The 21,540-nt window shown below is 35.1% G+C and overlaps 1 protein-coding gene across 11 annotated transcripts in view; it reads left to right on the top strand.

The window, feature by feature from the left end:
• Positions 1–21,540, top strand: part of OSBPL8 (oxysterol binding protein like 8) — a 150,220-nt gene that overhangs the window by 27,024 nt on the left and 101,656 nt on the right. For all 11 annotated transcript variants that reach the window (XM_074325390.2, XM_074325393.2, XM_074325395.2 and 8 more), the window contains one exon: positions 19,239–19,347. In XM_074325390.2, coding sequence (XP_074181491.1) covers positions 19,306–19,347 — 42 coding nt within the window. In that variant the 5' untranslated portion in view covers positions 19,239–19,305. The remainder of the gene's footprint in view (positions 1–19,238; positions 19,348–21,540) is intronic.

The following is a 21,540-nucleotide window of genomic DNA, read 5'->3' as shown; positions in this document are numbered from 1 at the left end:
TTACACCAAAGCACTGTTCCAAAGGTGCTTTGAGGTGATCTCGGACACAGAACTAACCCTCAGAAAGTTCTGGAATAATCATTTCAATATCCTACATTGCTTGCATCTCATAGACAAAGCATGGAGGGATGTGTCTCACAGAACAGTGAAGTCAGCATGGAAGAAATTTTGGCCAGACGCTGTCCCTGAATGTGTATTTGAGGATGTTGAAGAGGATGCTCCTATTGTTGAGGATGTTGTGTCTCTGGGAAAGTCCTTGGGCTTGGAAGTGAGTAGTGATGATGTGGAGGAGTTAGTAGAAGACCACAGGACTGAACTCACCACAGAAGAACTTCAGAACATTCTGACGGAGCAGCAACAGGCGGCAACTGAGGAACTGTCTTCGGAGGAGGAGGGAAGAGAAAGAGTTCCTACTGCATTGATCAAAGAAATGTGTGCAAAATGGGTTGAAGTGCAAATTTTTGTTGAAAAATATCACCCCGATAAAGCTGCTATAAGTCATGCCACTAACACTTTCAGTGATGATGCTATGTCTCACTTTAGACAAATTTTAAAACATCGGAAAAAGCAAATGTCGATAGAAAAACTTTTAGTGAGGAAAAGATCCAGTGAGTCTAAACCAGGTGTCAGTGGTGTAAAAAAATCAAGGGAAGGAATGGCAAGAGAGGAGTCACCTACAGTGATTATGGAAGAGGGCTACGGAACACCTGAACAACAGTTACCTATTGTGATTCTGGAAGAGGACCACAGAACACCTGAACAACACTCACCTATTGTGATTACAGAAGAGGGCTACAGAACACCTGAACAACACTCACCTATTCGATTATGGAAGAGGGCTACAGAATACCTGAAGAACAGTCACCTATTGTGATTATTGAAGGGGACTGCCCCCCATCCAAACCATGACTATCATCATTGCAGGTAAGAAAAAATTACATTTTCATGTTTATCATTTACAGTACTGTTTTTACATTGTGTTTATTTATTTTTGCTTTTACAATACAGTATATTGTGTTTATTGCTTTCATTGTGTATCATTTTATGGATCTATAGTATCATTAGATAGTAAAATTCATGTTAAATTGCTGTTTTAGGGGTTAATTTTAAAGTTCTGGAACGGATTAATCCATTTTGCGTTACTTTCTATGGGAAAGTGTGCCTCAGTTTTCGAATGTCTCAGAATTCGAACGGTCTTCCAGAACGGATTACGTTGGAAAACCGAGGTACCACTGTTATTTGAAAATAGGAAGTGTGATGCCTCTAGCTGTGTTCTTCTTTCTTAAGATTGCTTTGGCTATTTGGGGTCTTTTGTCGTTCCATATTCTATTTCTGTGAAAAATGCCTTTGGATTTTTGATGGGGTTTGAACTGAATCTGTAGATAGCTTTGGGTAGTATGGACATTTAATAATATTATAACTCTTCCCATCTATGAACATGGGATATCTTTTCATTTATTTTCGTTGTCTTCTATTTCTTTCTTCAGTGTCATTTTTTCAGTGTCTAGATCTGCCACTTTCTTGGTTAAATTTATTCCTAGGTATTTTATTCTTTTTGATGCTGTTGTAAGGGGTTGTTTTCTTTATTTCTTTTTAGATAGTTCATTGTTAATGTATAGAAATACAACTGATTTTTGTATATTGATTTTGTATTCTGCAGTTTTACTGGATTTGTTTATTAGGTCTAATAGTTTTTTCACTTAATTTTTTTATTTCTACATACAAGATTATGTCATCAGCAAGCAGAGACACTTTTACTCTTTCCTTTCCTATTTGAATGCCTTCTATTTCTTTTTCATGCCTAATTTCTCTGTCCAGGACTTTCAGTACTGTGCTGAATAGGCGTGGTGAGAGTGGGCATCCTTTTCTTGTTTCTGGTCTTGCAGAGAAAGCTTTCAACCGTTCACCGTTGAGTGTGGTGTTAGCTGTGGGTTTGTCATACATGGCCTTTATGTTGAGATATATAACTTCTGGGAGGGGGGTGGTAAATGAGGGTAAACGGGATCAAATCTAGGTGATGGAAGGAGAACTGACCCTGGGTGGAGAACACACAATGTGCTATATAGATGATGTAATACAGAATTGTACACCTGAAACCTATGTAACTTTACTAACCATTGTCACCCTAATAAACTTTAACTAAAAAGAAAAAAAGATATATACCTTCTATAGCTAATTCGTTGAAGGTTTTTTTGTGTTTTTTTTTAATCATGATGTTGAATTCTGTCAGATGAATTTTTTGTATCTGTTGAGATGGCAATATAATTTTTGTCTTTCATTCTATTAATGTGTATCACATTTATTGGTTTGCATATATTGAACTACCCTTGCACCCCAGGGATAAATCTTACTTGATCATGGTGTATAATCCTTTAATGTGCTATTGAATTTTGTTTGTTAGTATTAAGTTGGCGCAAAAGTAATTGCAGCTTTTGCAGTTATTTTTAATCTTTTAAACCGCAATTACTTTTGCACCAACCTAATATTTTGTTATGGATTTTTGCACCTAAATAAATCAACGATTTTGGCCTGTAGTTTTCTTTTCTTATGTGCATACGTATCCTTATGTGCTTTTAGTATCAGGGTAATGCTAGCTCCGGGAAATGAGTTTGGGAGTGTTCCCCTCTCTTTAATTTTTTGAAAAAGTTTGAAAAGAATTGGTATCCTTTAAATATTTGGTAGAATTCACTCATGAAAGTGTCTGGTCCTAAGCTTTTCTTTGCTGGAGGTTTTTGATATTTGATTCAAGCTTCATATTTGTTATTAGTCCAGATTTTGTATTCCTTCATGATTCAGACTTGGTAGGTTGTATGTTTTTTTAAGGAATTTATCTGTTTCTTATGGGTTGTCCAACTTGTGTATAATTTTTCATTGTAGTCTCTTATGAGCCTTTGTATTTCTGTGGTATCAATGTAATGTCTTATTTATTTTGAATTTTATTTATTTGAGTCTTCCGTCTTTTTTTTCTTGATAAGTCTAGCTAAAGGTTTGTAAATTTTGTTTATCTTCAAAAAACCAATTCTTAGTTTTGTTGTTGTTTTGCATTGTTTTTCTATTCTCTATTTTATGTCTTTCTATTCTGATCGTTAGCTTCTTCTGTTAAGTTTTGGTTTAGTTTGTTGTAGTTTTTCTAGCTCCTTGAGCTTCAGAATTAGGTTGTTTATTTGAGACATTTATTTCTTAGTCTTAATTTAGGCATTCATCAAAATAAACTTTCTTCCTAGCACTGGTTTTACTGCATCCCATAAGTTTTGGTATGCTGTATTTTCATTTTAATTTATTTCAAGATATTTTTTTATTTCTTCTTTGACTCATTTGTTATTCAGGAGTATTGTTTAATTTCCACATATTTGTACATTTTCCAATTTTCCTCCTGTTATTCTAGTTTTATGCGAATGTGATTAGAAGAAATATTTGGTATGATTTCAGTCTTTTAAATATTGCTAAGACTTGTTTTGTAACCTAACATATGATTTATCATGGAAAATGTTCCATGTGCTCTTGAGAATGTGTATTCTGATGTTGTTGGATTGAATGTTTTGTATATGTCTGTTATGTTCATTTTCTCAAAAGTGTATTTCAGTCCAGTGCTTCCTTATTGATTTTCTGTCTGGATGATCTATCCATTATCGAAAGTGGCATATTGAAGTCTCCTACTCTTTTATATTGCTGTCTAATACTCCTTTCAGATCTGTTAGTATTTGCTTAGTATATTTAGTTGCTCTGATGTTGGATGCATATATATTTACAATTGTTATATCCTCTTGAATTGACCCCTTTATCATTATATAATGATCTTCTTTGTCTGTTGGTACAGTTTTTACTTCAAGTCCATCTTGACTGATATAACTATAGCTACTACCCTTGCACTCTTTTGGTTTCCATTTGCATGAAATACCTTTTTCCATCCCTTCACTTGGAGCCTACATGTGTTCTTGAAGCTGAAGTGAGTCTCTTGTAGGCAACATATAGTTGGGCCTTGTTTTTGTTTTTGTTTTATCCATTCAGCCACTCTATGCCTTTTGATTGAGCATTTAATACATTCACATTTAAAGTAAATATTGATAGGTAAGGACTTAGTATTGCCATCTTGTTCATTGTTTTCTGCCAGTTTTGTAGTTCCTTTGTTCTTTTCTTCCTCTCTTGCTCTCATCCTTTGTGAATTGATTATTTTCCATAATGCTATATTTTGATTCTCTTTATTTTGTATGTACCTTCTGTAGGTTTTTGTTTTCTGGTTACCCTTAGGCTTACTTGAAACATCTTATAGATATGACAGCCTACTTTACGCTGACAGCAACTTAACTTTGGTTTCATAAAAAACTGCTTATTTATTCCCTTCCATCACATTTTATGGTTTTTGTTTGTTTGTTTTGTTTTTAAGATTTTATTGGGGAAGGGGAACAGGACTTTATTGGGGAACAGTGCGTACTTCTGGGACTTTTCCAAGTCAAGTTGTTTTCCTTTCAATATTAGTTGTGGAGGGCGCAGCTCAGCTCCAAGTCCACTTGCTGTTGTTAGTTGCAGGAGACACAGCCCACCATCCCTTGTGGGAGTCGAACCGGCAACCTTGTGGTTGAGAGCCCTCACTCCAACCAACTGAGCCATCTGGCCACCCAGGAGCTGGCCTATGTGGGAATTGAACCGGCAGCCCCATTACCCAGAGCTCACGCTCTAACCAACTGAGCCACCTGTCTGCCCCCACATTTTATGTTTTTGATATTACACTTTACATCTTTTTATATTGTGTATCTATTTACAAATTATTATAGCTATAGCTATTTTTAATATATGTCCTTTAACCTTTATGCTTGTGGTAAGTGGTTAACACACCACCACATTACAGTATAAGAATATTCTGAATCTGACTATATACTTGCCTCATAAGTTTTGATGTTACTAGTTAGTATCCTTTAGTTTCAGTTTGAAGAAGTCCTTTCAGCATTTCTTGTCAAGGTCTAGTAGTGAAGAACACCTCTGGCTTTTATTTGGGAAAGTCTTTATCTTGCCTTCATTTATGGGAAGCTTTGCTGGGTAAAGTATTCTTGGTTGCAGTTTCTTTCAGTGCTTTGACTATATCATCATTCTATTCTCTCCTGACCTGCAAGGTCCCGGCTGAGAAATCCACTGATAGACTTTTGGGGGTTCCCTTGTATGCAAGAATGTATTTTCTCTTGCTGCATTTAAAATTCTCTCTTTGTCTTTGATTTTATACCACTTTATTATAATGTGTCTTGGAGAAGATTGTTTTGGATTGAAATTTGGGGGTAACCTATTAGCTTCTTGTATTTGAATACCCAAATCTCTCCCCAGGTTTGAGAAGTTCTCAGCTATTATTTCTTTAAATAGCTTTCTATCTTTTTCTCCCTGACTTCCCCTTCTGGGACTCCAATGATATTTGCCTTATTTCTCTTAATGGTATCTCATAAAACCCACAGATTATTTTCATTCCTTTTCACTCTTTTTTCTTTTTTGCTCCTTTAACTGGATTATTTCAAAAGATCTGTCTTTGAGTTTACTGATTTATTTATTCTGCTTGGTCTAGTCTGCTGTTGATGCTGATTATTGAATTGTTTGGTTTAGTTACTGTATTCTTCAGCCACAAAATTTTGGTTCTTTTTTGTTTTCCATATTTTTTGTGAACTTCTCATCTTCTTGTATTGTGTTCCTGATATTGTTAAATCATTTATCTGTTCTCTTATTGTTCTCTGAACATCTTTGGAATTATTAAATTCTTCGTTGGTCAATTCTGGGATCTCCATTTCTTTGGGGCCTGAAACTGGAGATTTACTGTATTCCTTTGGTTGAGTTATATTTCCCTGGTGTTTTGTGATCCTTATAACCTTGGGTAGGTAGCTGTGCATTTGAAGAAACAGTAAATCCCTTCCAGATTTTATGGACTGACTTCAGTAAGGGGAGACTTTCACCTGTAGGTGAGAGCATGCTAAAACATGCTATGACCCTGAATCTAGTGTGTAGGGTACCAAGTGTGGGGTGTGTGACAGCACTGGCTTTTTAGGGGACCTGGTGGCTCACTGGCTCAGGCCATTGGAATCCACAGCATCAACAACTATGTAGTGTTTGGTTACCACTGTGGGGGATCCACAGGGGCTTCCGGAGCTGTTGGAGTCCTCAGTAGCACCTCCAGGTTCAGGAGCTAGGGTTCAGGGCACGTAGTAGTAGTGGCCGAAACTGGTGGTATGCACACCCTCAGCTGTGGGGGCCAGTTGCAGGTACCTGTGTAGTGGCAGGTGTGGTTGCAAACTTACATGTGATGGGGATCAGGCAGACAGATAGCTGTGGGGGCCTTGGCTGTCGGCGTGTGCTGCTATGACTGCCGCATCTCACCATGGGTGCATGGCAGTGGAGGCTAGTGATGGGGGTCAGGCCAGGGGCATGGAGGTGCACGGCTGGAGGGGCTAGCTGCAGGTGGTGCAGTGGTACAGGCCAGTAACAGAAGACAGGGCCTGATCTGGACCTCCAAGCAGCTCCGGGTGCCCTGGCTGTTGGTTTGCTCTTCCATGGCTGCACATTCTCCCCCTGAACATGCACACAGCATGGAGGATGGTACCAGGCATCCGGCCACTGCCATATAAGTACACAACTGGAGAGGCTAGTCCAGAGCGCACACACAGCGGTGCAGGACTAGGCTGGCGCTTGTGCAATCACAGAGGCCTGGACTGGCTGTCTGTGTGGGTCCCCAGGCTCCAGTGGGGGCAGGTGAGGGGAAGGAATGGAGCGGAGTTCAGGAAGCTGGTATCAGTGAATGCAAATACCTGTGGGGCAATAGCTGGAGAAATCTACAGGTAGTTTGTGGTAGCTGTGTTTTCCAGTGTAGAGAGTTGCTAGGGTCCTCTGCAGAGCAGGTCCCTGAACTGGTTGCTTCCACTGCGTGGCTGCTCTTAGGAGCCCTTGCTTTTCTGCCTTGTTCCTAGCCTTGTCTATATGTCTCAGCTTTGCCATTCTCTTCATGCGGTGAAGTGGAAGTACTTCCTTCATGCAGTTCCTGTAAGGGCTGGGGAAGCTGGTTGCTCACTCTGCTCTCCCTTTCCCGGCATGGCGAACTTTGCTAGGGAGTTCCTTCTTGGTGCTGAGCACCTCTTTCTCTCTCTCTCTCTCTCTCTCTCTCTCTCTCTCTCTCTCTCTCTCTCTCTCTCTCTCTCTCTGTCTCTGTCTCTGTCTCTGTCTCTGTCTCTGTCTCTCAGGCAAAGTAAAGCTGTTTTCTTTCCCTTTTTGTGCAGCAGTTCATGTTTTCGTTCAGTTGTGTTGCTGAAGTTTTTTAAATGGATTGCACATCTCACCCAAAGCTATTTTTCTTTTCATAGATAACTGTCTAATTGTTATCTTTGTGGGAGAATGGAGTCTGGGGGCTCCTGTGGCACTGTGTTGGTTCCTGAATCCTTTTGGGTGATGGTTAACTGATGCAGAAGTCATTCAATAATTAAGAGTGGACTTGACAAAGTGTGATTTATATAAAAAGAGTTTTCAAATTGTTTAAAAGCTGATGAAAAAGAATTTGCTAATTACACAACTCAGTAGACATTTCCAAAAATGCTCTTAGGAATGGTTTATGAATCACTGATGATTCGATCTATTATTAACAATGACACTTACATAGTATAAGGTGAAATGTTACAGGGTGTTGGATAAGCAGGCTGTTGTAAGACAATTCTCTATTGGTATCTTGGGTTTCTGCATATCTTTCAAGTAAAACACTAACTGCCCTTTGTTCTGGACTATCTTTTCAAGGATGTTTGTATAGGGACTGGCTTTGGAAGGCAGAACTACGTAATGTCTTCCTCCTGAGGAAAGGACAGGTTTGCTTACTGTCCATTACAAAAACGAATGGGGTTCTTAAGCTCAGAGCTCTTCTGCTTTGCATCCTGTTGCTTCTACAGGCATCCATCTGGGCCTGTGCACATGGCTCCCTTGGGACTTGGTGTGGCTACGGTAACTACCGTGTTTCCCTGAAAATAAGACCTAGCTGGACCTTCAGCTCTAATGTGTCTTTTGGAGCAAAAATTAATATAAGACCCAGTCTTATTTTAATGTAATATAAGACCTAGTTTTATATAATATAATATAATAAAAATATAATACCGGGTCTTATATTAATTTTTGCTCCAAAAGACGCATTAGAGCTGATGGTCCGGTTAGGTCTTATTTTGGGGGAAACACGGTAGATAACTAGGAAAGATAGGAAAACTAATTGTAAACATTTAGGAGGATTTTCTAAGTTGATGGCTTTGCAAGTGGTTTTAAGTTTTGCTTCATTTTAAAGAACTAAACTAGAGATCGCAGATGATTGATCACAGCTGTGGTTTAAGCAAGGCAAATGATGCTCAACTCTTAATTTGCAGATCGATAGTCAGTGAAAATGTCCTTCATCAAAAGATTGGAGGGGAGTGCATATGTATGTGCATTTCAGTTGTAATAAAATATTTACAATGTACATATTGCTTTGATCATCTACTCGAATTGACTTTTTTTGAGGAGCTAACTGTACTCATCATGTAAGGCAAAAAGCTTTTACCCTGAATTTGAATAAACTTAGAAAACTATAATGTGCTTTATTGATTTGCTGTGGATATTGTAAGTTGCCTCACATTGTTTTTTTTTTTCCTTAATGTATTATTCTGAAGACATGTTCTAGTATGGACCTGAAGTTGAGATGGTACTTGATACAACTTATATTCATTTGCATTGCAGTGATTATGTCAGCAATGTTTAGACAAGTGGTAGAACTGCTAGCTGTTACGTTGTAGAATATTAGCATTGTAAGGAATCTCAGTGATGGCCATTTTAGTTTCATAATCTTACTTATGAGGAAACTGAGGTCCAGCGACATAAAATAGTTTGCCTAAAGGTCCACTGTTAGTTTCAGTAGAGGTGTGGACTTGAAATGAGGTTCACTAATACTCTTTATATCTCATGTTGCTATGTCAGGACATAGAAAGAATGCCTTGAGGATGATCAAAGGGGTGAAACAATTTGTGGCTAGGTCTCCCAATATTTGGTATGGTGGTGTGAGATGACTTTTACTGGCCTATTGATGAACATTTTTGTTGTTGAGTGTTATATGTTGATGAGTGTTATTGATGAGTGTTGTATATTATGTGTATTAGAAAAAAATGGAACCTATGACTCAAACCAGTAAATTCTTGAAATTTATTAGATAAGGCTAATTAAAGATAAAGGCGATTTTAAAAATTAAGTAAATACATATATCCTGGTATATATGTAAAACTTGTGAAGTTGGTACACCAGTCACTACTGAAAAACAGTGATAACAGAGAAAAATTGTTAAGTTCATATCTGACAGCCTCATTATGGCTTACAGAGCATTGGGGAAAATTCAGTTAATACTTTTGAGCTATATGTTGATGAATAGAACCCAATGATTTAATTTAGTATTTGACTGTTAATGGTAATATTTTTAAATATATGCATCTCTTTTCTCCTTTTGGGTTATTTAAAACATCTGTGATCACAGTGAGACATGTAATACTCTTTGGCTATGCCAGAAATTTAAGGTTCTTTGAATTAAAATTGAAGTAATATATATATAAGACCAGTTAGCAACAATGGAAGGCAACGTGAATGAGCTTTCACAAAAAGGTTGGTGTACAGCTTACATAGACTAATGTCATAAATGTGCAGCTTAATGAATTGTTCACATGTTGTATCCAAGTCACCACTACTCCTCGAGATATAGTACATTTCCAGCTCTCTCATGCCCTCTTCTGGTCAGTAACTCCCTTTATGATAATAAGGATAATCACTTATTTCTGATTCTTATTAAGCTAGAATAGTGGTTGGCACATAGAATGTGCTGAAAAATATTAGTTTAGTAAATGAATGAGGTCTTAAGATTGTATATGCTTTAAGGGGTTCTTTGTACATTATAATTATTAATCTTGTAGTTTTTACAATTTTGTTTTTTTTCTTTATAATTTTTATTTTTTCAAATGTTTAAAATGTTATTACATTTCACCATTTTTCTATATTTGTTATGCATCCTCAAAGATACTTCTTCAAGCATTAGTAAATACTTCATTTTTAATACCCCCCTCATAATTTAACTTAAAATATTTATCTTGTTTGATCTGCAATTTCGTTGTGGTCCTGAATTATTTTATTTTTCCAATTTTAAAGTAGACAATTTAAAATTCAAGTAAATCAAATATTGGCTTAGGACCATGTGCATGTACCTTAACCATATAACTTCTATTTTTCACGTGTTATAGTTGATTTTATGTAGGTAATTTTTTTCTGTTTAAAAAATTTAAGAGTTCTAGAACTACTTAGTTTATGGGTAGTCCTTAAGAAGCAGCAAAGTTATAGTTTAGCTTACTTGAAAGATTTAAGATTTAACCTGTTATAGGAAGGGCAGGGTCATTTGCTCACAAGTGAAACAAGAAATCATCAGGTTTAAATGATTCAGTGTGAATAATTAGTACATCAGGGAAAGGGGTCACAGTGCCACCATAACTGATTTATTTGTAGACAGAACTAGACAATTTTGTCATTGTTGAGGAAAAGTTTGTATGTCTTGAATCTGATCTCTCAATAGGAAAAATCCACACCGCTTTTTCCTCCCCAAAATAAAAAAAAAATTGTGGTAAAACACACATGCCATAAAACTTACCATCTTATCCACTTTTAAGTGTACAATTCAGTGCAGTCAAGTACATTCATATTGTTGTATAATCATCACCCCCATTCATCTCCTGAACTCTTTTTATTCTATAAAACTGAAATTGTATACTATTAAACAATAACTCCCTAATTTCCCCTTCTTTCAGCTCCTGGCAACCACTGTTCTACTTTGTCTCTTTGGTTTTGATTACTCTAGGTACCTCATATAAATGAAATCATATAGTATGTGTTTTTTTGTGTGACTTGCTTATTTCACTTAGCATAATGTCCTCAGGGTCCATCCATGTTGTAGCATGTGTCAGAATTTCCTTTTTTCTAAAGGGTAAGTAATTTCCACTGTACTTGTATACCACATTTTGTTCATTCATCTATCAATGGACATGTCTACATTTTAGCTATTGTAAATAATGCTGCTGTGAGCATGGGTGTACAAGGATCTGTTCAAGTCTCTGCTTTCAGTTCTTTTGGGTATGTACCCAGAAGTGTGATTGCTGGATCACGTGGTCATCTGTTTTTAATTTTTTGAAGAACCACCGTGCTATTTTTCACAGTGCTCAAACTCTTTTACATTCATATCAACAGTATACAGTGGTTCCAGTTTCTCCACATTTGCCACGCACCACTTTTTAATAACTCATTTTGGTAGGCAGAAGCGTTGTCTTATTATTCACACTCCTTTACAGTCGCAACAGGTTTGCATAATTAGGAATTCAGTTTTGGCTACTGTGAAAACCCAAGGTGTGTGTTATGAACAGTTAAGGATGTTATATTCACACGATGTTAGGTGCTGATTTAGTGGGTGTGAGACAGATTTGAACCCTGTTGTTGGATTCTTAAAGTACAAGAAATGCTTTTAGGAAGAAAATAGCAGGTATGTAAAGTGATGGAAAAAAATAATTTGCTCTTTCTATTTAACACATTATTCTTTTGAGAACTTTCTTGTTCTAGAGTAGAGGAACATCAAAATTTTACACACTGTAATTGCTTCTTTTCCATGTTAGCTTATTATGACTAAGAGAAGCAGCTACTGAATGGGCCCTCACCAGTTCTTTGTTTTTATTTCTTAAAATGGTCTAATTAAATAGTATGTTTAAATGTGAATTGTCAAATTCACAGTACCCAGGGCTGGGTGAAATAGGGCTGATCTTACATTGACTTAATTTTTTCTCTTCCATCCTTCCATTCACTCACACCTCTTGCCCCATCATCTCATTATCACTGATGTAATAGTCGTGCCATGTGTAGTGCTACTGGAAATACAGAAGAATATAGGAGTGGCTTGCTGCGTTAGGGCTCATGCATTCTCTCGCTTGGGATGTGTTTCTTGCCCGTCTTTAGCTAACTGCTGCTCATCCTTTAGGTCTCAGCTTAAAACATTAAAACATCGCTTCCAATGAGAAGCTTCCCATGACCTCATGCAGAGGTCATGGATCATGTGTATTTTGTGCACTGTGGTTCTCCAGGGTAGCGTAATGCTTGGCACACGTATCAGGCACTCATTAATTTGTGTAAACTGTCATCATAGATCTTTGGATCTAAATGGGAGAGGCAGATGTATAAACAAATATTTAGAAATATAGTGTGATCAGTTCTGCTAGAAGCACTTTGAGTGCACAGAGGAGGAAACAGCACTGCGCAGAGGAGAAATGGAGTCCATTTGCGCTTGTCTGGCCCTTTTTTAGAACTAATAGGCTATTAGTATACATTTTTCAAGTTCATTCATTCATTTAAAAACATTTGGAATATCTGTTTATGACAAGAAGTTCATAACAAAATTTTCCAGAACAATTAAATGACCCATTTTTTTTTTTTTTTTTTTTTGTCTTGTAGCCTTTTGTTTCAAGTCATTTTCTCTGAGATGTTTTATAGGACCCTGTGTGGGAGGCAAGTGAAAGGGAAAACTGTGATTATTGTTTCTGGTCGTTTTTATTAAACTAATAAATTCTTTGTATGTCATTTTGATTTCTTATGTTCTTAAAGCCAAATGTTTGAAATTTACCATTGCCATCTATCTCAGCAAATATAACCTGTTTGTATTGTATATACAGTTATAGAGCTGTTAATTACCATTCTTAAAACAATTTAAGTACCAGGTGATGGAATAATATAAATGAATGTATTAATAGATACTATTTATGCTTAATATTTGCCATTGATATTTGATAAAACTATTTTTATAATTAAAATTTCATGTATATTAGGTAATCAGCATAAAATATTTTCAAGACCTCGCCTGAAATTTTAAAATTATAATTTTCTCCGGAAACATGTTCTAGAGAGCATGAAAATGGTTGTTATTTTATTAGCCTTTAAGCTTTAATTTTATTTTCTGTTGCCTGCTTTTATGTTGTCACCTTATTCTTTCAATTCTGTGGTACAATTGAGTACGAGGAAGATCCAGTTATCTTTTACTCAAGCTATTTAGCTGAGGTATAAGGTGATTGTGTTTAAAAAGTAGTTCTGCATGTATCCAATGGATAGACTTAGGGTATCTCCTCACTGTGATGTAAGAATGCTAAACTGTTGCCTGTTAGGTTGGTGCAAAAATAATTGTGGTTTAAAAGGTTAAAAATAATTTCAAAAACCACAATTACTTTTGCACCAACCAACCTAATAATATATGATGGTGTATTAGATTTAGTGGGCCACTGATTTTATCAGAAATTTAGAGTTCGAAACCTCTAAAAGGGCTTTTAATAATTTAAATAATTTAATTTTAATAATTAAAAAATAATTTAAATAAGAGGTAGGTGGGGAATAGGGGTATTCCCCACCTACCTCTTATTTAAATTATTTTTGCCTTAGAATGATTAATTTTTTTATTGTAAAGATAACACATTTATACATTTATACAATAAATGTGGAGTTCAGTGTATTGTTAAAATTGTGTAGGCACTGACCAGGTCAAGAAATGGAACATTGATAGCATTCAGAAACCCCGTGTCCCATCCTCATCATTACCCCATCCATCCTCCTCAAAGATAAACCATTATTTGGATTTCTGTGCCATTGATTAATTTGTCTTATTTTTTTAACCCTGTTTAAATTGGATTATATATTATATATACTGTTATGTAAAACGTTTTATGGAGAATAATCCATATAATGGTAGTTTTCTTTTGTTGTGTTCCATTGTTTGAATTTATCAGTTGTTTATATCTTCTGTTGGTGAATATGCCCCCCTCTAGATTTTGGCTATTATAAATAATATTGCTGTGAATATATTTTTGTTTGTTTTCTTTGTTTATTATTTCGCTATGAATATTTTTGAATATATTTCTTGGTGTAATTGTGAATGCACTTTTTCAAATATTGGTATATATGTACCTGAGAGTGTAAATTGCTGTTATCTTTGGGGCTACGTATCTCCAACTTTAGAGGGAAGGTAAGGCCTAACTTTTTCCATAGTGGTTATACTAACTTACTATTCCCAAACATCAGTGTGTGAGTTTTTATTCCTTCATTTCTTACCAATACTTGGTATTGTCAATCTTCTTAATTCCAATTATTCTTATGGGCTTGTAGTTGCATCTCTATGGTTTTAGAGCTCCATATCATATGTTTATTGGCCATTTGAGTGTCTGCTTTTGTGAATGCCTGTTCAAGTCTCTTCCTCATTTTTTCTATTGGGTTACATGTTTGTCTTATTGATTTATAGGAATTCTTCATACTAGTTGGACTGTGAGCCATTTGTCTGTAACATGTGTGGCAACTCTCTTGTACACTGCCACTTGCCTTTTCACTGGCTTTTGATGTCTTTTGATGAATATAAGTTCCTTTTTATGTAGTTGATAAGTTTTTGTACTTATGGTTAGTGCTTTGTATTTAAGAAATCCTTTTCTACCTTTAAAAACATTCAACATTTCACATTAAGTGTGATGTTTTATGTCAATTTTATTTGATTAGGCAGGTTTTTTTTCCTCTTTATAGTCTGGAAAGAGTTTTTATCATGAGTAGGTATAAACTGCATCATTCTTTTTCAGCATCTATTACAATGAACATGTGACTTTTTTCCTTTAATATGATGTAGTGGGTTATATAGATTTTTTTTTGAACAGATAAAATTAATTTGATTTTAATGGTGATCCTTTTTACGTATCACTAGATTTGGTTTTCATATATTCTGTTTAGGATTTTGAGGTACACGTCTTGAGTCATAATTTTCCTGTCTTCAAATGTCCTTGTCTAGTTTTATATCGGGGTTATGTTGACCTTATAAAACTAATTGGGTAATACTGCTTCATCTTTGCTTTTCTGGAAAAATTCATATAAGATTTCTGTCCCTCCCCAATCCCCAGTGTTGGATAAAATTCACTAGTGAAGTAATGCACAGTGAGACTTGTCTTTATTGGAAAGTTTCTTATAATGCATACAATAGGACTATTCTGATTTTCTGTTTCTTCTTGTGTAAGTTTCAGTAAGCTGGGTTTTTCTAGGAATCAGTCTATTGTAAATTTTCAAAGAGTTATTTATAATTTCCTTTTAGGATACTTTTAATATTTGGAGACTTTGTTGTGATGTCTCCTTTATTAGTCATTGTTTATTTCTGCTGTCTTCTTTTCTTTGCTTAGTCTTACCTGGCATTTGTCTATTTTATTGTTTTCAAAGAACAAACCTTTGACTTTGTTGATTTTCTCTTGCATTATTGTTTTGTCATTTATTTCTGCTCTTTGTTTCCTTTTACTTTTTTTTAGGTTTAATTTGCTTTTCTAATTTTTTGAAATAAATGATGAGCTCTTTGATTTTAAACGTGTCTTTTATAGATATAAATTTTCTTTGCAAAGCTGTCCCACCTTTGGCTACTGGGAGCCCCTTCAGGTTGATCTTGAGTCTTCTTTATATGACTCCAGTAGTGTTTGATAGACTTTTTGCTTAGATATGAAAGTTCCTGGAATGTAAGATACTGTAGGCTCACCTTGTACATTTGTTGTCTGAGACCTGGAATGTACCATTTCTCCAAGAAGCCCTGCTGTCTTTTAATGAGAAGTGATATTTAGAGACCACTGACTGGTGCTGGGGTCTGGGTGCTACTGGATTGATTGTTATTTCCCTGTGCTATTTTGCTATTTCTTTTGAAACACATAGAGGTATATATTTCACTTTGGAATGATTTTTTTTTCTTCCCTTGAGGTTTCAAAGAGGAATTATGAATGTATAATAAGAGGGGTCTTGTGTACCTTTCTGTAGGTTGGCTTGATACCTTTAGGGAAACTTATATTACTTTAAGTGAGTTATAGTCTCTATCATAAATACTTTTTCTCTGTATCCAACTCTGTAAAATGTTCAGTAATTTATATATATGATAGAATCTTTCTGTAACCAAAGTTTATTTTCAAATTAAGAAATGATCTTTCTAATCTATTCCTTTTCCACACATTCTTTTAAAAAAAAAAATTATAAACTGCTGTGTAGTAATTTGAGATTGTGTTAGTTGTTCTTTCTTTCTTTATTCTTTTGTAGCATTATGTATCTATTGGAAGATAGTTTTGTTACTGAGTCTAAAACCAAATAGATGAATCTCAAAAAAATGTAAACCTGAGTTCAAAATAGACTGCATAAGATAAGAAAGCCCTTCGATTGTAAATGTTTATAAAAGGTTCTGCATTAATTAATCCTAGTTAGGTTTATTTATATAATCTACTTCTGATAGTTTGTTTGTATTTAATATAAAAGGGGCTTTGCAAGGGTTTTTGTGGTTTGTGTAGTTTGTGTGTGTGTGTGTGTGTGTGTGTGTGGTGGGTCTGGTTTTCTCACTCTACCACCTCCAAAAGTCTGGGTTTAATATCCTTAAGTACTGCTGTAGGTAACATCATGTAGTTTGTACCTCTGTCATAAAGCTCGTTGCATTGCAGTATACTGGCCAGTATATTTTACTGTCTCAGCTAGGACAGGAATGAGGTTTATTGTTCTCTATATTCAGAATCTAGAACAGTATCTTTTACATGACAAGCTGTAAATAAATATTTGATGAATGTGTTTTGAGCCCTATGAAGGACATATAATTGATGGGGGAGCAACAGTATGTATTAACACGTTGCGTACGGCAGGGTTTAAATCCCTCGTGAAGATTCTCGTGATCTGTACGCAACGTGTTAAAGTTTATAAACCATAAATTTTATGAACAATGTGTGTTAGTGCCTTGGTCCAGAGATAATGGGAAATGGAATTTGTTTTGTGCCTTGCCAGAGGTTTGGTAGAAGTGATTTCCTGTTTTTCACTGAACTTAGGCTAACACTATGTTACCTGATGTTTTTCCCTTGAGCAAAGTGCTGATGATATTGTTTGGATGGACTCGACATAAGTAGTGTGTTTTTTATAAAGCAACAAATCAAGAAAATCTTTAGTACATTTTTCTTTGTGTTTTTTATTAGTAACCATTGCCATTTGGATGGATGATTGATACATATGTACATATATCTAACAATGCGTCTATCTTAAATATTTAATGAATTTGCCTAATCTGAAGATGTAAAAGGTATTTGGATGCCCTTCTAGTTCAGAATTTAAGTAATTTATTGAGATTTAATGTATTGTCAAGTAATTATTAAATAAATGCTAACTAGAGTAGAATGACTTTGTGAAATAGATACACATAGGCATAGTAATAAGGCGCTTTTTTACAAGGGTTTTTTGGAAAGAGGTAGTGCTCTGGAGCATGTAGGTATAGGAGTGCATACATACCTACATGCTCCAGAGAAATCCAGATAAGTGGAGTCACCTGGGTTTTTTGCCCTCTTTTCACCTTTATATCTTTAGGTCATTTACTATGCCTTTCCCTCTTCAAAGAATTGGTGTGATTAGTTCAGTCTGTTTCTTCTCTCTGTCTGTCCTCAGGTTGTACAGCCACAGTGAGATAACTAGCCCTTCCCCCTTGCCCAGCAGCGTCCAGATTTTTGCCTGCCTCCTGGTCTTCCAATATCATCAAATCCTAATTGTTGTTATTTTTAGAATGTAGGGAACCTTAACATAATTCATAGGGGCCAAAATATTATCATACTCTAAGACGCATACCAAACTATACTATAAATACTGTACTATTTTACAATAATTTTGTTGAAATTCATTTGGATAGACAGACTGCTTTAATCAAGCAATCACTTAGTTGTTGTTTTTTTTTCCAAAGTGCTTATGAATATTTAGAATTTGATAGGATGACCACATCCCCTGCTACTATTCTGGCACAAATCATCATTGTCTCTTGCTTGGATTATAACAATAACTATATAATTTATGTATCATCTGCTTTTTTGGATTGTTATTTATTCATATAGGAAACTGAATTGACAGTATTAATTAAGTGCAACAAATGTTTATTAAATGTCTACCATGAACTAGTGCTGGATAGACCAATAAAACATAATCTCTGTCCTTGAAGAAAATTGGATCATGAGAACAAATAATCACAATGCAGTGTAATACATATAGTGAGGAAGTGTACATAAGGCTCATAAGTTGGAAGTCAACTTAGTTTGGGCTAATCATATTGGTTATATCAGAGAAACCTAATGCCAGCCCTCCAAAGCACAATTAAAAAATTATTTTCACCAGCATTGACACATCAGTGCAACCTTTTATGCTTGCAGAAAAAAAGAAATGTTTTTGGAACTCCAAGAAATGACTAGGGGTCTTCTGATGTATTGGCTTTTGTTTTGTTAGCTGTTTTAAGGAAGAATTATTAAAGACATTATTAGAGATTTTGGAATATGTACAGTTATTATAGGAGTTCAGCTTGGAGGTTTTGTTTAAAAGTTCAAAAGAAAGACGTGATGAAGACATACTTGTCTAAGACTTTGCAAAATAAAAATAAGTATAAAAGTAATACATGTTCATTGTAAAAATTGAAAAATAAAGAAACACGAAGACTGTTTATATATAACATCCTATCATTTGCTTTTTCTACCTAATGTGTTGTGGCCTTCTTTCTAGTTTGGTGTATATAGATCTACCTCCTTAAAAAAAATGTTGCAGCATGGTGTTCTGTTTATATCTGTAATATAATTTAAGCAAGTTCCTAATGATGGATATTGAGGTTGTTTCTAGTTTCCATCATATCTATTACTTTGTTGGGTGTGTTTATTTATATATCTTTGTGCATTTGTATAAGTATATGTATGGGATAATTCCTAGCCTAGAAAATGCTGGATGAAAGCATATGTATTTTAAATTGTCCTCCGAAAAATTATGATTTATATTCTTATCACACAAATGTATGAGAATATCTGTTTCCTACATTCTCACCAGTGTTAGCACACTTCTTTTTGCCAGTGTAATAATGGAAAAAAAAATAGTCTAATTCTATTTCATTAATTAAAAGCAGATTTAAGCATCTTTTCAAATTTTGCGCAATGTCATGCCTTTAATCTTGTTCTTACTATTTCTCTTCACTTGGAATATTTTCTTCTTTCATTTTTCTCTGAACTTTTATCATTCCTCAGGCCACGTCAAACCCTGTTCTCCCTTATTGATTTCCCAGTATCCTTAGCCTAAAATGATTTCTCCCTCCTAATGTACTTAATGCTTTATTTTCCACTTATCACAATTTTATACCAGTCCTAATACATATGATTTTCTTCTTCTAGGATTTCCAGATTTACAGAATGACTAAACATTAACGGAAAGAGAAGCATAAACCAATCTTCTTTCACTATGGAGGCCGGTTTGGCAGATGGAGAACCTGAACGAACTTTGGTGAGTGGTTCAAATACAGCATAGTAAGGTACTATCATCTACAGCTATAAAGTGTATGATGTAAGCCATGATTTTATTTTAAAAATGTATTTAAAACAAACTTTAAAAAAGAATTTTAAGCTGCTGTGGGCTAGTTACCATGTCCTGCCATGAGTGGCTGGCCTTCGAGAGCTGCCCGGAGCTGCTGTGAGCAGCCGACCAACAACCGCCTACCAAGTGCCTCAGCCCCCAGGAGCACAAGGCTCATATACCAGCATGGGCCAGGGAGCTGTGTCCTACACACAACTGGACTGAGAAACAACGGCTTGAACCAGAGTGGGGGTGGGGGGTGCTGTGCAGAAGAAGGGAGAAAAAAAGTATTTTAAATAATACCTTAACTCCTCAGATAATATGAAAATTACAGATAGTTTCAAGTCCATTGGAGCATAACCTAGTTTTCTGATATTTTTACTCCAACTCCTCCTCTTCCCACACCTTCCCAGACATAGTGTGAGACATACTGATGCGATAGTTTGTGTTTATTTTTCCCAAAAACCTTTTTGTCTTAGTAAAATCAAGAGGATGTTAACAGTTGAGGAAATTAAATGCCTCCAAATCTCAGATCATGCGCTGTTATGAGCAGGTGGGGGGGGAATGAAACAGTTAAAATAATTAGGAATTGAGAGTAGTTACCACATATAGTCTGTCTATAAAAGTATAAAGATGTAATAAACATTCCTGCCTTTTGATTGGGTAGATTAAATGATGATTTGTTAACCAAAAAACTTTTGTCCCATGATAATTTCACTTTTTGCATTTTGAGAGATTCCATTAACTATTTGAGTTATACACTCTTTATTAGGAATATTTCTGTTACCTTAAGTAAGGGTATTACTGTGTAAAATGTAGTCAGCTGGTAGTTCTATGATTTGTTATGTAGAAGATTCTTTGACAAATTTATGTTGTTGGGATAATGTGGAGGCCAACATTCTATCTTTCATATTGCTATGAAGTTAAGAGTCACTATTATATTGAGGTGGTTGTAAATTTTAACTTGAATGTCCTTTGTTCAGGCTCAGATGTAGGAACAGTCTAATGATTGATAGCAAAATATTATTTTGCTTATCTGCATAACTTGGTCCCAACCTTTCTTGAATTTCTGGATCAAATTTTTTGTAGTTTCTTAAATGGTAAAAAAAAAAAAAAAAAAAAAAAAGTTAAACTTTAAAATGATAACTTATTAATACAGAATAAAATGGACATGGGAATAACTTGATTTGTGAAGGTTATTCTCATGGTGATTATAAATGGAAAACTGATGATAGGTTATTTTATTTTCACTATAATTTCAGGGAAAATGTTAAAACATTGTCTTAGAACATGATATTTACTTTTCCATAAATACCTTCTTATTTAATGCTAATGGACTGTCTTAAGATTTTTAGCTGAAATATTTGATAAAAATGCCAATAATAACAATAATTGCTATTTTCTAAGTGTATGCTTTGTCAGACTATCCTCATAAGAGCCACTAAAGGTAGATGTTTGTTTCTCCTCACTTTTATAGGTAGGGAAATAGGCTCAGGAAGGTTTCCTATCTTCTCTAAGAGCTCACAGCTTAAGTGGTGAAACTGAGGTCTGTCTGTCTCTGAATACTTTGCCACTAAGGTGTTGACTCTGTACCTGTCTTTCTGAATAGAATTGCTTAAAATTTGTTACCTTTTAAAATAAATATCTAAGTAGATATTTATTTTATCTACTTTTATTTATTCTGATAAATTCCATACCAGAATACCTGTACTGTATTAATAAAGTCTTAATCATTTTTTATCCAAATTCTGTTAATATAGAGAGTTGGAGCAAATTATTTTAAAAACAGTGAGAGCAATTATTTTTCTTCTTGATCATTAAGTTTCTTCTATGACATAGCTCATTTAAGAGAGAATACCAATAATTTCAATGCAAACTGAAATATTCTGTATTTGAAACTAATCTGGAGATCCACTTTTGAGTTACTTACTTATAAAATGTCACCTTTGAACTGCATAGCCTAAGCTAGTTATCATTTAGATTTAGGGGAAGTGGGATACGAACATGAGCTCTGTGGACATTTAATTATGTGTTAAAATGTGAGCCCTGTCGCTTAGTTGTATGACTTGGGTAATTAATTAAATTCTCCAGGTTTCCAGTTTCCTCATCAATTGAATAAAGATA

This window comes from Rhinolophus sinicus, chromosome 1, assembly GCF_057876585.1.
Source record: "Rhinolophus sinicus isolate RSI-liver-muscle chromosome 1, RSI-T2T, whole genome shotgun sequence".
In the NCBI taxonomy this organism is placed as follows: Eukaryota; Metazoa; Chordata; class Mammalia; order Chiroptera; family Rhinolophidae; genus Rhinolophus; species Rhinolophus sinicus.
Note: the sequence above shows the minus strand (reverse complement) of the source record. Positions and strands in the feature narration are given on the sequence as shown.